Here is a 17817-nt window from a genome sequence, read left to right on the forward strand (position 1 = left end):
AGATGTACAGAACAGTTTGAATTGCAAGAATGATGCCAGAATTGATTAGAAATATGTCTCTAGTTTACAGGGATGTGTCCTCTTCCTGTTATTTTGAATATTGTCTTTTCCTCTGTTATTGTGTTAGGAAGAAAAGCTGCCAATATGACCATCAAAAATGAAAGACTCAAGTAACCTGAAGATTTGCTAGTAAATCATACAGGCAGTGTAGATTACTCTGGCTCCAATTTCCATGTAAGATGTTCCTTAGACTTGCATAAAATAGTGTACATTATTCAGACACCTGGGCATTCGGAGAAAACAGAAGAGGAGATAATACATTAGCCAGACAACTACTTGAGAATCATGATTCAACTATACTCTCCCCTAAACTGGAGGAATATGTATCATATATAATGGAATATGCTGTACAGTATTGCCAATGTACATAGACACATGGATGTAGTAAACAGGGCTTCTGGCTCATATGAAAGTGTCCTTAGATCTTCCATAAGTTTTCTAAGCCTCCCACTGTCCTGAAAAGAACTTGCTTGTTATGCTATCACCATTCACTTTATTCCACTTGATTTCTTGATCTTTCACTTGATTTTTTGATCTTTCTTGATTTAATTTGTACAGAGTCAATTGGGTTTTGACTTTGACTCTTCTCAGTAATTAACCTAACACAGAGTATGCTGAAGTGTGATTTAAAAGTTGTTAGAAACTTGCATTTTAGACCTTTTTCCACAGTGAAAATTCATTGTTTGATTTTTAGGCCAGTCACTCTCAGCCCTCACAGCATTTTGTTGGGGGAAAGGAGAAAAATGTGCTTTATTTATCACCTCGAGTTCCTGGAGGAAAGACAAAATATAAATCCATCTCAGAATGAATTGGTTGAATCATAAAGAACTTATTTCTCTCTACATATGCACATGTATTGTGTGCATCATATTCATCAATTAAGATTCCAGAATTTCTCTTGCCCAACAGGGACTAATTATAATCAATATTGGAACTATAAGAGGAAGTGAAAGACAAATAGTGTACCAGACACAGTAGGAGACAGGGAACCCTTTTCTAATACAGCCTGTATCATTTCATATATGCATAACATTACTACGAGATCTAATTCTTCCAACCTAGTTGCAATCTTATTTATCAGGAAGTAAACAACTTATATTTTAATCAAGATATGAATTACATTTAATTTCCTAATCTGGTGCCTTCCAAATATTTTGAACCACCAGGATAGTCTACATTAACTCATTTCCTCAGGCCTCTTTTGAGCAGATTGTAGGTACTGATCACAATAAGACTACAGGATGTTATGATGGCCACCAGTAGCATTTTTAAGATTACATAAATGATATTACACCAATGTAATATCTGAAAACCTGATTTTAATGTCATAAACAATATACTTTTGAGGACAAGGTGCTGAAGACTGACAGAAAATCGATACCTTTAATTTGCAAGTGTCAGTATCATAAACAAATTGTTACCATGTACAAGCAGTGGAAATAGAATGTAAGCACTGGATTGGACTTCTTGTAAAGCATATTTATGATTTATGCCATACAAACTCATCCAGCTGCAGTTTATTCAACAAACCCTTGTTTAACGGTGTATAAACACAGAGAACTTTTTAAAAAATTTAGGCATTAAACTTATGGGGGAAGACTGAAAGTAACTCCACTTAAAGCAAACAAAGCGAAGTAATTATTGGACACATTTTTCAAGAATTCCAAGCATTTCTTTAAGAAAAAAATAAGACAAGCTGAGGCTCCGGAGGGCGCCTGACTCTCCAATCATTCCAGGATCCCTGAATGAAAGAAAGCCTCTCTTGCAAAGCTGCTAAATCTGGGCTGCAGAAATCCGGACGTGCGATAGGTTACAGGTCTACCGTACGCAAAGGCATGCAAAGGTACACAAAGATTGAATATCTCGCTGCCCTCTGGTAGCTGTCCAGATTGCTTTCAGCCTTTTTCGTCCTTATTCCGATCCGATAGCTCTGCGGAAACAAAAACGAATGTTTTTTGAGTGAGAGGCTTCAATTCAACCTACGTCCCACGCCCGTGGCACCATTTTAATCCAATCTTCCTCCTCCTGACACACAGCTTACTACTACACCTTACTACACCTCCCCGCAGTCCGCGGCTCTCGAGGACAACCAAGCAAGTTATAATACTGTATGCGCGTATAAAGTTCAGGCGGCCAATGAGCTCTCGGAGAGAGGGGTGCGGTATTACGCATGCTCACTGGAGGAAGAGCAGCCGCTCAAGAAGTGGCTGGTCTCACCAGGAAAGGGCGGGGCGGAGGGTTTTAGACGCCGGGCAGTGTAGAGAGTCTAACTTGCCTTTTCGGTGGTGGCTGCGCCTGCGATGGCTGCTTTGTCCAGTCCGGTCCCTCGGCCGCCCCGCGGCGGTTGCTCCGTGCACTGGTTCCGACGGGGGTTGCGTCTTCACGACAACCCTGCTTTGCAGGCGGCTATCCGAGAACCGACCTCCGTGCGCTGCATCTTCATCTTGGACCCCTGGTTCGCTTTGTCCTCCGCGGTGGGCATCAACCGCTGGCGGTGAGTGGAGTCAGTCGGCCGGTACTACTCCTGCGCATCCGCCAAGTTGAGGAGGTGGGTGGGGTAGGGTGGGGGGTGGCGGGACTCGAGAGCAGGGTTGGAGCGGGTCAGGTTGCTCTGCCACCAGCGCGTTATATGACACGAGTGTCACGTTCATGCCGCGCAGCTCCTTCCCAGTGGAGTCAGCTTTCCATCCTTCCGAGGTGGCTAAAACGAGGACCCAAATTGTTGGGGCCAATAGGCTGACCCTGTAAGCCGCTTAGAGACGGCTGTAAAGCACTATAAAGCGGTATATAAGTCTTAAGTGCTATTGCTATCACCTACCGCAGAGATTTGAGAGGGGGTCGAAGGTGCGTCATGTGTGCTGCGATTCAGTAGGAAAAGATTAAATGAAATAGGGACAAGAGATCTGTGGGCAGTGGGAGAGGGAGTAGGGCGGGTAATGATTTTATGACAGAATGAATAATTGACCCTGCTGCCTTATAAATTCCCCTCCTGCCTCACTTACTGGTGATCTGTTTTGACCCTCACCAACTTCTGGCTCACGTGACGAGAACCGTGTAGGTAGGATGAGCTGAAGAGCATTCCCTTGTTGATGGTTCGCTTGGAGGAGAGCAGCACTGCGAAGTAAATAACAAGCCCGCGCAATATGACACTTACCCGGTCCGCTGCTTGTCCAAAGAGGTCACAGAAGAGGAGTTTGCTTCCTGTGGGAAATCAGACATCAGAGGACCAGTAGAATTAGGAACCCTTATCTTCATTGACACCTGAATCAAATAAGCTTGAGAGATGGAGGGATATAACTTTGCTTAGCCTGTTTGAATAGGGGAGCTGAGCAGTTCTGTGGTAGGGATGCTTCAGATCTACTTATCCATCCTATTTAGCCTGCCTTTATTTTGATAAATAACTGAAGGCAACACAATAAGTTCACAACAACAAACCTGTCAGTTGAGTTGGGCTAAGAGTGAGTGGCCTAGATGGCTTTTATGCCTAAGGTGGGACTAGAATTCACCATTCCCAGGTTTCTAACCTGCTGTCTTAACCAAAGACCAAACTGGCTCTGTTTTTGGTTTCTGCATTGAACAGATGGCTTGATTCTGTAGCTTAATGGCTCTTAGGCTATGGAGCCCTGTAATACTTTAACACTGAAATTCATATAAGGAAGTATGTATTTTGTCACAGGACATGTTGTTCTTTAGTTTTCCTCGGATATATATCCCCTTATTCCAGGAGTGCACAAGATTCTCTTAAATGCTCAGCATTTCATTGCCATCCATGTTCCACACTCAGCCCTTTCAATCACTACAAAAGCTTTAATACCCTATAAGTGTACATGTAATTAAAATTAAACACAGCTAATGGGATTATTCCCTAGGCATATATTTAGTATTTTCCTTCCTGCCAGGCTAAATTTAACTTCGATTTTAAAAATAAGTATCCAGAATTTTCTAAGGCTGCATATGTCCCTGGATCTTCAGGTTATGCACCAATGTTGGTTTCTTGATTTATTGACTTCTAGATGTCAACAGATTTCAAAGTGACACATAAGGAAAGAATAACAATTTGCATGTATGAGAATTATGTTATGAAAGAGCCACACCTGCATTTTCTCAATTATTTACTTGGAAAACCTATCTGATATTTAGTCCCTCTGTATGAAAGATTGTGGGAAGTGTGTCTGAATATTTCATCACTGAAGAGGCATCTCAGATCAGAAAAAATGTTTTGAAGAGGCTCTCCTTAATTCACTATAACTAAGGCTGAGAAATTCCTCTTATGTTTTTCAAGATTCTGTATCTCAAGGTAATCTTAAAACTACCTTCTGAAATCTATGTCATTCTTGCTTTTTTGGTTTTGCCAACTATGTGGTAGTGATTTAAAAGGATCCATACAAGACATAGGAAAGATAACCCATTGATGACCTAAAATAACTGCTGAACAGGATGTGCAGAAGTTAGTTCTATAAGTAGCTTGGATCTAAGCTGTAAGATCCCTCTCCTCCCAAATCTGTTCTGTTACTAGCTTTGGGCATGCTTAACTTACCTGCTACTCCTGTTTCTTTGTCCTTAGTAGACTGCATTAAATTATTTTGAGCCACATTTAAGCAGCTCCGATAAAGAGCCAATTAAGCAGGGTATAAATATAGCACATTGCTTTTACTTTTTGTGTGTGAACCAGTTAAACACCATACATAGCTACTGAATGATTCTATATAGTTTTAGGCTTATAAACAGTTTACTTGGAAATGAATTCTATCCACTGATACATACTCTTAAAACCTCTTGTTTTAAGCTGGAATAGTTTTGGAAATAATTTCTAGACAGGAGTATGTCTTTTCTATATCACACAATACCACCACATTTTAAAGTCATCTCCCAGTTTTGCACCAATGAAAGTGAGAGATGGAGCAGCAATAGAAGTCACTCATTCATTGCTAACAGTTGTAGTGTGATTTTGCCTTCTTTCTTTAGGATAATACTTGTTCTACTAGTTCTGCTATTTTCAGTATACTCTTAATTGGGTCTCTACATATGAAATTCTGGGCGTAAATGATGGGTTAGCTCTTTCATACCAGTTTAGTAGGTGGAACATGATTAGTCATTTAGTAGGTGGAACATGATTATTCTGCATTTTTTTGCCAGAAGAAAAGTCTATGTAGTTGATTTAAAGTTTAAATAGCAAGAAAAATATCACAAGAAGCAAATACCTGGTTAACATCTGGAATAAACAATGAATGTTCATATTTAAAATATAGAAAGGAGTATAATGACTTGTGCAGGATATAATTAATGGATTTTTTTGTTCAGTATTTCATAATTTACTTATTCCTGTCATCCTTGTTGATTAAAATTAAAACTTAGGAGAACACCAATGCCATAAAACTTGAGTTCTCCAACTCTATTTCCATTGAAGGAAATAGCTATGAGTGATCACAGGGGGTCCTCAACTTAAGACCGCCCATTCAGCAACCATTCACAATTATGACAGTGCTGAACAAAAGCACATACGAACCCCTCCTGAACTTTCTACCATTGCAGTCAGTGGACCAAAATTTGGGCACTTCTAGCACATCCACTTTATGACTATGGCAGCGCTACAAGTTCTCCATCACTGCAGGCCGGGAGGCTTTGACTGACTAGGCTTAGTGTTGTATGGACTTTCCTCCTGCCTCATCACATCAGCAAAAGGTTTGGGCTTTCCCTTCTCCATACCACTTCCGGAAGGCTTTGGTCTTCCCTTGGCCTAACCTTACAAATCCACTTCATTTTCTATGCACTTACCTTCATTTTCTATGATTAAGCATACTGAGCTGATGCAAGGCACGGCTACCATAGAAAGCTAGCCAATTAAATGTGTTAGAGCTTGGAGATCTCCTAGTTCATCTCCCTCCTCAAGCAGGAGATCCTATACCATTTCAGACACATGGCTGTCCAGTCTCTTCCTAAAAACCTCCAGTGATGAAACCCACAACTTCTGATGGCAAGCTGTCAATTATTCTCACCGTTAGAAAGTTTCTCCTTAATTCCAGGTTGCTTCTTTCCTTGATTCGTTTCCATCCATTGTTTCTTGTCCTGCCCTCCAGTGCTTTGGAAAATAAGTTGAAACTCCACCCCCCACCCCCACCTTCCTTGTGTCAGCCCATCAAATACTGGAATACTGCTGTCATGTCACTCTAGACCTTCTTTTCTCTAGACTAGCCATGCGCAATTCCTGCAATCATTCTTCATATGTTTTGGTCTCCAGGGCTTTAATCATCTTAGTTGCTCTTCCCTGCAGTTTTTTCAAAGTCTTAACATCATCTTCATTGTCTGGTGATCAAAAATGGATGCATTATCTCAGGTTGTATAAAGTGGTACTAATGCTTCGTGTGATTTTGATTTTTTTTAAAATTATTATTATTTTCCAAAGGTTAGAAAAAGCCTTGTGAGGCTTGGTATTCCTCTCATGGTGTTTCTGAGGTTCCTTCTAGCCTTTGGAAACATCTCCAGGGCTGGGGCTTGTCTCATGAGGTTTCCAAAGGTAGAAAGAGTCTCAGAAACATTGAGTACCAGCACTGTGGCCTCCCCTGCCCCCTGAGGCACCTGGTTTAATGATCACAATGGGCAGCTTGGGACTGTGGTCATTGAGCAAGGCAATCACATGGGCATCTTACTTAACAACCACAACAGTTTACAACCCAAATTGTGGGCTGAATTGTGGTCTTAAGTTGAAGGTTACATGTAGTAGTATTTGCTGCTTGCATGGAGAATTGTAGCATTCAGCAAATGGTCCTTCATTTCTAGTTTACAGAATATGGATAAATCACAAATATTTTTCTATTTTCTCTGATAATTTGCATAAATCAAAAATTCAATTTTGCAGTGATACATGCATTCACACAGGACAATTTGCATATACATATGCCCTTAGCCTCTGGTTTTGTTCCTGACTTCTATATACAGTTAGCTTAAAAGTCAGCCTTTTATTTGCAAAAATGGCAAAGAACATTTTGATGGGAATATAAATTAAGAAAATCTAATGTAACAATGGACAGATTTTCTGTAGCTAACCATGGTGGGTATTGATAATATCATTAGGTGGAATAAAATAAAGCTTTTTGTCATCTTTTTTGAGGACCTGTGGGAACTTAAAGAACCAACCAATTACTCCAGGTTTTATGGAAGTTTAAAAAATCTATTTTGACCTAAATTTAAACTGATTTACACCATTTTAATTTTGGTCTTGAACTCATTCAGGGGTTTTATTTTTTATATTTTGGAAAGTGCTCTATGCATATAATTCAAAGACCTAGTGTAGGCTTTCACTGAAAAAAAATGCACACATATTCTTGTGTTACAATACAAGTTATATGCTGAGCTAGTTATCCATTCTAGTATCCTACCTTCATGCCAGGAGCCAGAGACCCCTCAAATAAATTAAAAAGGCCAGACAACTGAATCAATAAGCTCTCAACTCTAGGATCATATTCATGTTAACCATATTTTCTAGGTATATGTGTGTGTGTATTATTCACTGAAGTACTTTTTATGACATAGTTTCAGATTGAGAACCTTCTTACCATGTAAAACACTTGATTCTACCCTTTCCTTCTACATTTTTCCCTCATGAAAAGGTATGGAAAAAGAAGGTGTGTTTGCAAGAATTTCTTATTTGGGCCTTGCTAGACAATTTGTAGAAGAGTACAGAAATGGCCTTGAAGATGGTATTCAACATTTGTTATGCAAACACCAGTTTAGCTTTAAAAGGGAGGAGTGGATGAGCAAGAAACTCAAGATTGCCCTGCCTTGATTTTCTTTAGAATAATAGGAGGGTGACAGAATCAGTCAGGCTTTCAAGATTTGTTATTATACTTTTCAACTACAAAGCAGTAATTCTTATGACTTATGATTTATAACCTATTCTAGGTCAAAGGGATGATACAGTTACTGATTACATTTTGTTTCTTCTCTTTAGGTTTTTGCTCCAGTCTCTGGAAGATTTGGACAACAGTTTAAGAAAACTTAATTCCCGTTTATTTGTAGTACGAGGGCAGCCAACTGATGTTTTTCCAAGACTCTTTAAAGTAAGATTATAACCACATCTGAAAATCCTGCTTGGGTAGAAATAATTTGCTTTTATAATTTGAAAAATAAATCTAACTTATACTGCGAATGCTAATATTTTGTTATTTTGGGATTTGAATTAAAATAATGCTATCTATTTATAATAATATGGCTCTTCTATATAGGCCAGCTGTTCCCTTTCATGTTTTCATAAATAGAGGTGATGTATGATTTTTGTGTAGTTGCATTCAAATAAATACTACTAATGGCTTTCACCAGTATATTAGAATGGGTATTTTTTTTTCAAAAAGGAATTATTTTTAAATTTATTTTAAAAATAGTAAATACTAAACATTTAATATTTTATTAAACAGAGTTAAAAGGTTTTTTCTTATTAAATTAAAAGCTCTTTTGATAATCTTTCAAATATTCATTCTGCCTAACGTAAGTATTTAATTTTCATGTTAGCATATAGATACAGTTTGCCTAAATATTTGACCTTTCAGTTATGGCTATGTTATTTTTGTGATGGGGCTAGACAAAATCATAAGAACAGAGGAAAAAATAAGAGGAAAAGGAAATAAAAATTTCCTAAGTGCATATATACACAGTTGTATAAACTACCAGAGTTTCTCGTCTTAAAAGCCTAGGAGCAAATGTTTTTAATAACATTGCAATAGTAACAGGTTGGAAATGAACCGAGAACTCACTCCCTTCATCTTTCCTAGTATGCTTCTGATGTAGAATTTGAAAATTATCCAATAGTAATGGGTTGGTTATAAACTATAAATCTGGGTAATATTAGCTATGATTGCTTAATTCTCTCAAGCCTTTAGGGATGCTGCATACAGTACTTTTCAGCGATAAAGGCGTCAGTTGACTTGTGTTTTATTCTCCTTCCATTAGAAAAAGGCTTATTCAGTTACAAAAGATCTAATTTATTCTTATTATATGGCAAAGTAAAATATAATAGGGTTTATAGGGATGTTCTGGATAATTGCTCCCGTCAAACTAGCTAACATTACATACTATCAGAAATGATGGGGATTTAAGATCTTTAGAGAAACCACATTGCCTCTTTCAGTGGTAAACTGATTCAGATCCATTCTTTGGCATGTTATATCTGAAAATAGGTGTGGGTGTCATATGTACTGTAAATCTTTGATTTAATGAACTATGAGAGGAAGTGGTGTTTGTCAAAGAGAGAACATTCATTAAATCTGAGTGGGCTTTTTACACATGTGGAAAATGGGAATCGCATTATGCACAAGTATATTGTGAACGTTGTGCATTTTGTATATTACATGCATGCATGAATGGCAGAAGGGATTTTACACATTAAAAGAATTGTATGTGAGATTTATACAAGCATAAAACGGTAGGTGAAATTTATGCAAATATAATACGGTGCATGGCATTTAATGTAGGACAGAGCCATACAGTATATCATGAGGTAAATATGTGGTTGATCAGAACCATATAGTGTATGGACATATTCTGTCTGTTGAATCCAAAATCCGCTGGATTGATATCTTTTAAATTGATGATTTAGCGTTTTGCAAAAGTAGAAAAATTGGCTCTTATAACTTTATCCTGAAAAATACTTTCTCCTACTAGTCTTTCTCTGTATAATAAAAAGAGTTCATTGGAATTTAGGATTTCACTTTGAGAGCTGCTGTTGGGGATAGGATAGGATTAAGCCATTCAGACTAATTTTAATATTTACCATGACATCAGTATTTTTGTGTTCCTGTTCCTACTTTTTATGTTTTCTCTTATATATAAGAGTTTTTTTAAAGCCCAGCAGGGAATTTAACTTAACATTGTGACATATGTACTCCTATATTTTTTTGTTAGGCTTTTTTTTCAAATTTGTTATTGAAATAGTCCATTTGTTAATAGTTCAAAATTGCTCAACTTTAATTCTGGCTAAGGTTATAAAAGATTATTTTGATCCCCAGTAATAGAAAAAGGGGCTTTAATGATGCCATTTGTTTGATTAAGAAACATGTAAATGAGCGGGTTAAAAAATTAGATCATCCTTTTTTCTTACTCATTGATGAAAATTTTAACTTTCTGTAAATACATTGTTCTTGTACTGAATTGTATCTGTGGACTAGATACAATGCAATATATCCAGAATCCTTAAAATATTACCGGTATCTTGCATACATGCTTACCTATTTATATTATGTGAAGAAATTGAAAGAAGTGTAATTACATTTTGCCTCCCAGCCCTTTCCCTTGTATCCTTCCTTGCTTCCTGCAAGGATGTAAAGGTGTTAATTAGAAGTCAATACACATCCCAACTGTTCCTCATCTGTGGTTGCAGCTGTTTAATTGAATATGTGTACTTACTTCACAGAGCTTCTTTAGGGCAATTTGTAGATATGTATGTTTGCATCACTATAAAATGTATTTCTATTGTTTGGTCTCCACATGAATGTAAGCAACATTCCCGTTGATTCTTTAGAGTATTTCTGTACATTAAAGGCATGCAGAGCTGAGATGGTGAAGATATTAGAATATATTTGAAAAGTGGGGTGTTTTTTTTCTGTAGATGCAGAATAAAGACTGATATGCACTTAGCTGGTCAGGGTAATGTTTTTGAGCACTAACATGCTCAAAAAGCTAGACGGGGCTGAAATGTTCTTGCAATCTTTTATCTTGCATTTGAATTTTCTAAAACAGTGTTTCTCAGCCTTGTAAATCAGTACTGTATAGTTAATGCTTTAGAGTAGCGTTTCTCAGCCTTGGCAACTTTAAGATGTGTGAATTTCAACTGCCTCCACAAGCTGGCTAGGGAATTCTGGGAGTTGAAGTCCACACATCTTAAAAGTTGCCAAGACTGAGAAATGCTACTCTAAACCAGTGGTTCTCAACCTTTTCTTCACCACGGACTCCCTTTAAATACCTTTTGTGGCCATGGACCATGGCCACAGACCCCAAGACTTAATTCAAGATTTAAATCATAACATTTCTTCAAGCCTTTGTGGTTCCCCTGTGACAACATTGTGGACCACAGGTTGACTGCTCTAAATCATTGACCACTGCTCTAAATCATTGACTATACAGTATTGATTTACTTCACACTATATACAGTATGTGCAAAGAATGAGTCATGTAAATAGAAGGGAACTGCTGAGAACTAAAATAAGCTTCAGTCAATCATGTTGGTTCAAGCTGCAATTTTCAAGTTGGCTTTTGGAGCAGGTTCACATAAATGCATTACAAAAAGTATTCTTCATTTCCAAAGCATCCCAGTCTGGAATGCAAAGACAGGAATAATTTTAACAAATGGGTAGTTAATACTGGATAAACATAATCCAAGCAGTTGTCAGCTCAGCTTTCAGTTACAAAAGCGGATCTAAGACTATCCTCCTTTATGTGTACTCTTTAGACGTACCTATCTAAAAAGGACCAGATTATCTCTCATTTAGTGTCTTCTAGTTACTCCACATTGTAAGCATTTCATCTCATTTGACTGTCCCTTATCTGGCTTAATAGTAGCCAAGCCAAAGGTCTAATATCTGCACAGTCTCACCTAACTCCTTACAGGAAGAAATAGAAGTGAATGTAATTAATCTACTTATCGTGCCTCAGTTGAACTTCCCTGTGATTTTACCTGGTGGCTTCATAAATAGCATGGGGGATGGAATGGAATCTTATATCACTCCATCGCTCAGTGCTATAGGATCAACTCATTAAGTAGGACAACATCCACATAATACCATGCTTCCAACTTCAGCCCAGAGAAATCCAATAAGATGCCCTGGTTGAAATAAAAAGTAGAAGATTCAGAAAAATCAATAAGGTTGGGTTTCTTTGTTTATCTCCCAAAGTGGTTCTCCATTTAGCAGAGATTATTTTAATCCAATGTTCTTTTAAGAACATAGGAAACTGGCAGTCAGTGGAAGAAATTAAACAGGCAGTCTTCATTTCAGAAAAGCTGATGAGATATGTGTCTGATGAGCCTTCTGTGCCTTGTTGCTTGCTACATTTCAGAGATAGGCAATCACTGATACTTCAGATATTGTTGGATGCATTCAAAGATAATAAAAACTGTAATAGAGCTCCTGTCTAGAAAACCACATGTTGCTTATCTTTACTTGTTGGTGCAAAGAACTGCATTGTTCACATTGTTCATATATTTATTTGTTTGTTTGTTTATATTATTTATTTATTGGATTTCGATGCCATACTACTCTCACTCCTCTTACTGATACAGAAGCTCTGGGCAGCTTACATAAAAAAATAAAAGTGCAAAAAACAATTAAAGTAGAATAAAAAGTTAAAAATTAAAATTAAAAACCAAGATGATGGACAGCCTGGGGGAGATAATCTTCTCTATCCCATCAGCTACTCCAATGTAGTGAGCTTCTGTTGGGGGCCCAGGCCATATTACTCAATGCTTAATACATGTTGATAAGATGAACTTAAAAATGGGAACTTAATAAACTACTGCAATGGATTTTTGTTGCTAAGCTTGAAACAGGAATCTTACAGTAATTGTTTGGAATTGGAAGACATTGTCTTCTTTTTTTTTTTCCTCAGTGTTTAGAGAAAGCTAAAAGACCCCATGTTTATGGGTAGTTGATGGCCTCAGAGATGCTTTCATGCTCTATAGTGGAAAGTATCTATTACAATATTGGAAGTATCCTTTGGGAGCATTTAATGGCTTAAGTAGGCCAATTTTTTTAACTTCCCCCCATAATTTTACTTTTTATTTGCAAATAGGCAGGTTCATCATTATATGACTCAGCTTTCCTCAACCATTGATATCATAAGCTCGCATACGCTAGCTGAATTTATTTTCTTTTAATCAGAGTTATAGAGTGGAGCCCCCACTCTCTGTTAACCCTTTTAATGTTTGGGCTAGTGGGTGGAGCTAAATGGGCACCTCATATGTCCTAGATCAGGGCTATCAAACTCCCGGCCCAAAGGCCAGGTGTGTCATGCATTGGCCACGCCCAGGCCCGGTTTAGTGTAGAGGGGAAAAGTCCCGATTCACCATGTGATCCTGCTGTGATGACGTGAGTTTGACACCTTATTTAGAATTAAAAGCTTCTGGCTTGCCTTTAAGAATTAACATGGACTGTATTAGTGATACAGGAAAGACACTTATCCCCATCAACAATCTGCATCAGATAGATCAGGGACAGACAAGCTGGTATCTTTCAGATGTTCCAGATATTACCTATCAGCTGAAGCTAACATGGCTAGAGACAGGGAATTGTGGAACCTGTAGTGCAAAAGAGTATCAGGCTGCTTAACCCTCATGCGTATATGTGTTTGAGCTTGGTTGGGCTGAGCTGGGCTGGGTTGGGGCAAGTTATTTAAAAAAAAGTTATTTAACATTCCAATATTCTACATATATATATACCTGTATACAGATCTTTAGTATTCAGTATGAGCTTGGAAGCTGCTGTGTCAGGCAATGAATTGAGTATTCTAGAATGTTGTTACTCCTATGCTTCCAAGGTTCTATATATCTTGCACACTTGTTGAAGATCTTTTTAGATCATTTTAATTTATTGACTTCTACATATTTATGGAAGGGCTCTCCACTATATAGAAACTATCACTACTTTCGATTAAATAGGCACTTTTGCTTTAAAATGAAGTTTGTTCTTAGAATGCTAAAATGAATATTCACCATTTCTTTAAACAGACACACATTGAGACCTCAAATCTTTATAAAACTTCCTAAAGTCTTTGGTTCATCTCACAGACTTCTGTTAAAGTTGCTGTTAAACTTTAATGTTCAATGTGACATGATAAATTGATGCATGAGGAATAACCTGAGAAAGGTGCTCAGAACTGTTTAAAAGGGTTATACAGTATGTCACCAGAGAAATCGTCTAGAATGTATAGAAGTACTTCAAATTTATATGGGAAATATGAAGGAAGAAGACAATATTTGGTGGGCATAAGAAAAAGCTAGAACTTTTTGCACTCAAATAAATGTACTGATTCAGAAGATTTTAAAGATTGATATAGAATTGAGATCAGAAGTCTTTCTTTTGTGATGGACAAACAGTTGGGGGAAAAGTCATTGTACTTTGTTTTTGCACATAACTGCAGTGAGATTATTGTATGCACAAAGATGGAAAGATTCAGCAATCCTCAAATGGAGAAATGATTGTTGAAGATGAAGGAATCTGCTAAGATGACTAAATCAATTTCTTTGATTAGAGAAAAGTCAGTATCTATGTTTATGACAAATTGGAAACCTCTTATGGAGTTTTTGCGTAAAACAGAAAAAAAATGAACTTATGATTTGTGGTTTTGATTATTATACATCTAACTCTTTATAGTTGATCATAGAAAAAAAGTTAAACTGTAAGAGTAAGAAGTAAATATATAATTGTATTTATAACAGCTGCAAAGATTATTAGAAGCTACCACTTTGCATCTTTTCATTCTTTTCTACTTTATTTTTCCCCCTTGCACTTTTAGATTTCTCTTCGATAGTTTTCTTTTTCTTACTTTATATAGTTTGCATTAGCTTTTCTTTTCTTTTTAAAAAAATCTTTAATAAAAATTATAAAAAAGAAACAAAGGGAGTGTCATGGGAGAGTTTTGAGGGGGAAAAACATACTATTTGCAAATCTTTAGAAAAGGATCTTTTCCCTTGTTCTAGTGTTGGCTTTTTGTCATTATTTTGTTTTGACCATTACCACCATATTTTAATGATCTGCATTGGTATTTATCTGATATTTTCTTATTTTTTTACAGGAATGGGGGGTAACCCATCTCACTTTTGAATATGATTCAGAGCCTTTTGGAAAAGAGAGAGATGCAGCTATAGTGAAATTGGCTAGGGAAGCAGGAGTAGAAGTGACAACAGAGAATTCACACACCCTTTATGACCTAGATAGGTAAGATACCAGTCTCTTTATATGCATGTCTAAGGGGAAGACAAAACAAAACCGTGGATTGTTACAGGAGATGACTTGGAAGACTATTTTTTCATAAAATGGGTCAGGGTTTCATTTTTTCTGTTATGGCCCTATAGATAAAGAAGTTACCAGTTTGCATATATAGCAAACTCTCATGATCTGAGACAGAGGAGAAAAGAATAAGAAGTTAATTCTATATTTATAAAATGCAAACTAAGTCTGTTATGTCTATAAATACAAGTACCATAAATTATACCTACTGCAAACTTGCCATCCACTAAAATCCAGGCATGTTTGAAAAGAAGAGGTACTTTGCATGTTGCTATTAGGAAAAGATGCCTTTTTAAAGAATAGTGGACGCTGAAGTAGAATAGGATTTCAATGGCCTGCCCGTCATGTTCAATCTGATCCATCCTAAGCATTCTTCACTTAAATTGCAATTAATGCTTCATATCCTGTACTTCATAGCTGCCAACTCCCTAGTAAACCAAAAGTTTAATAGTGTCAGTTTGGGCTATCTCTGGGTCGGTATTAATAGTGCCATCCAAGATGCTGCTCCAAGATGCCCATAGTGTTGCTCCAAGATGCTGCTCCAGCGCAACAAGTCTCACAAAGATTCATTTCTGGTGGAGTTTGAGGGAGAGAAAGAAAGACTTCTGCTGCTTTCCTTGCATGAACCCAAAAGTTTCTGTCTTTGTCTCTCTCTCTGTGTGTGTCTCTCTCTCTCTCTTTCTCTCGCTCCCCCTGAGAACGGAGCTAGAGACAATATCCTGCGATCCCAAATAAAGAATGATCGATCGGTAGGAAAACTGGGTGAGGAATTTTTCTGGAGACTTGGGGATTTTCCCAGGGTCTCTGGTCCGTGGGATTTAAAATTATGAGTTTGGTGGTCCCTGAGGTCCAAAAGGTTGGCAACCCCTGCTCTACTGAATGTGTGAGACCAAATATTAGTCATGTTAGGAAGGATGTGCAATCCTGAATCATTCCTGACTGGACAGCCTTACCTTCAGTGTTGAAAAGGCCAAGGAATGCAAATCATTCAAACTAGCTCATGAAGAAAGATAGCAGAGTCTATGGTGGTAGATAGCGTGGTTTATGGTGTACGAATCATATATCTATATTGCCCTGGCCATTCAGATGTAGCAGATTGCACTTAAAATTGCAGGCTATTGGATAGAGTGACTGGACCACAAGATGGAATTCCTGTAGGCCAGGGGTCTTCAAACTTGACAGCTTTAAGACTTGCAGACTTCAACTTCCAAAATTCCTCCTCCAGTCATATTAGCTCAGGAATTCTGGAAGTTGAAGTCCACAAATCTTAAACTTGCCAAGTTTGAAGACCCTTGCTGTAGGTCATGGCTTGTCTACTTCCCTGTCTTTAATTCCAGCCTGCTCTATGTGAACAGTCTACTGGAACACAAACACCTCTATGGTTCAATAGGAAGATATATGAAGTAATGTTGTTGCCTGTGCCAGTTTTCAAAGTTGAAGTGTGTGTGGAAAAAGCAGAAGCAATTTAGCAATTAGATACATGACAGAACAGTGGAGAATTGGATAGGAGCCAAGAGCCAATCCCAGCCTTCTGCGTCATTCAGTAGCTGGGTGATATAAGAACACAAGACATTATGGAGCAGAGCTAGCGGTAACATGTTCAGTTGTACTCTGCTCCCAATATTTTCATTTCTCTGGGACAGAAGGCTGGCACTAACAAAGGATGCAGGGCGGCTCCAGCTGGTGCTCATCTGACTTGAATCCCCACCCCACCTTGGGAATAATGTGCTCTGAATAAATCTGTAGGAACGCCTCAGGTCTTGCCCAATGAGAGGCCAGAGTTGAAACAGAACCGATCCTGTCAGTGTTCTTCCAGAATCATTGATGTAATTCATTTAAAAAGAAAAGAACAAAGTCCGTCTTCAAAAAATATTTCTTTTATTTAGAAAAGCATCAAATTCCATGGTAATTCCATGGTAATTCCAGATCTGACACAACCCGGAATTACCCTACAATATTACAAGTTAGAAATAACCCCCAAAAGTCACATTCTTCAATAGAAGTAATTCAACGTTGCTTGATGTCATAAATCTCCACCGAAAGGGGCCCAAACACGGACAGCTCGTTTCCCACGGGAAGAAAGATCACCTAGCCAAAACATTCTCTTTATCTCCACTCCTCCCCCCTTAGGAATGTGTCATGCCCGAAACCCTTCCCCCCATGACTGCCATAGAGAAAGTAAGAAAAAGAATATTTACTAAGACTAACTAAAATGGCTTCACTTATGTCAATTTCGGGCTTGACAGTGTATTTTAGCACATTGAGACAGACTTCATTCTTTATATATTAGTTTATTTCTTGATTTCATGGGTTGAAAACAGATTCCTTCACCATTATTCTAGGTATCATTCAAAATGAAAGTTCTCCCATGAGCTGTTCAGAGCCTCCAGAAGTGGGAAGTGCTTCAGTCTCTTCTGGAAAGGCTGGGCTTAAAACTCCGGGACGCTCCTCCTCCACGGGACACCTCTCCAGCGTTCCCCAGTTTTAGCTCAGCCTTCGTGGTAAGAGGTTGTGCACTCCCTGACTGGAACGGTTTTCTGATTCAGCTAGTCAAAATTCAGGTTTGCTCTTGGGTTAATTCGGCTTGTAAATTTTTCCCAAATTAACTTGGCAATTTCAAGGCTTGTGGCTCTATTAGTCATCCCCCCAATCAGTTTGAGAGCAGTTCTTTGTGGCTGGCGGAGCCTGCCACTCCGCAGGCAGCCTGAGACGGCCGCTTCAGGCAATTAGCTTATCTAATCCCCCGATCGTCTTATCTCTGCGATCT

General features: G+C 38.0%; 1 protein-coding gene across 3 annotated transcripts in view; it reads left to right on the plus strand.

The window, feature by feature from the left end:
• The first annotated feature begins 2279 nt into the window (after nucleotides 1–2279).
• Nucleotides 2280–17817, plus strand: part of CRY2 (cryptochrome circadian regulator 2) — a 45516-nt gene continuing 29978 nt past the window's right edge. The window contains exons 1-4 of one of the 3 annotated variants that reach the window (XM_087951289.1): nucleotides 2538–2554; nucleotides 7597–7667; nucleotides 8009–8117; nucleotides 14836–14978. In XM_087951289.1, the coding sequence (XP_087807415.1) occupies nucleotides 7660–7667; nucleotides 8009–8117; nucleotides 14836–14978 (260 nt within the window). In that variant the 5' untranslated portion in view covers nucleotides 2538–2554; nucleotides 7597–7659. Of the gene's footprint in view, nucleotides 2555–4119; nucleotides 4358–7596; nucleotides 7668–8008; nucleotides 8118–14835; nucleotides 14979–17817 lie in introns of those variants that run through there. The other 2 variants (XM_087951287.1, XM_026671273.2) reach the window with 2 other exon arrangements.

This window comes from Notechis scutatus, chromosome 1 (genome assembly GCF_049901735.1).
Source record: "Notechis scutatus isolate UNSWTSFEM ecotype Mainland chromosome 1, rNotScu1.2, whole genome shotgun sequence".
Taxonomy (NCBI): Eukaryota; Metazoa; Chordata; class Lepidosauria; order Squamata; family Elapidae; genus Notechis; species Notechis scutatus.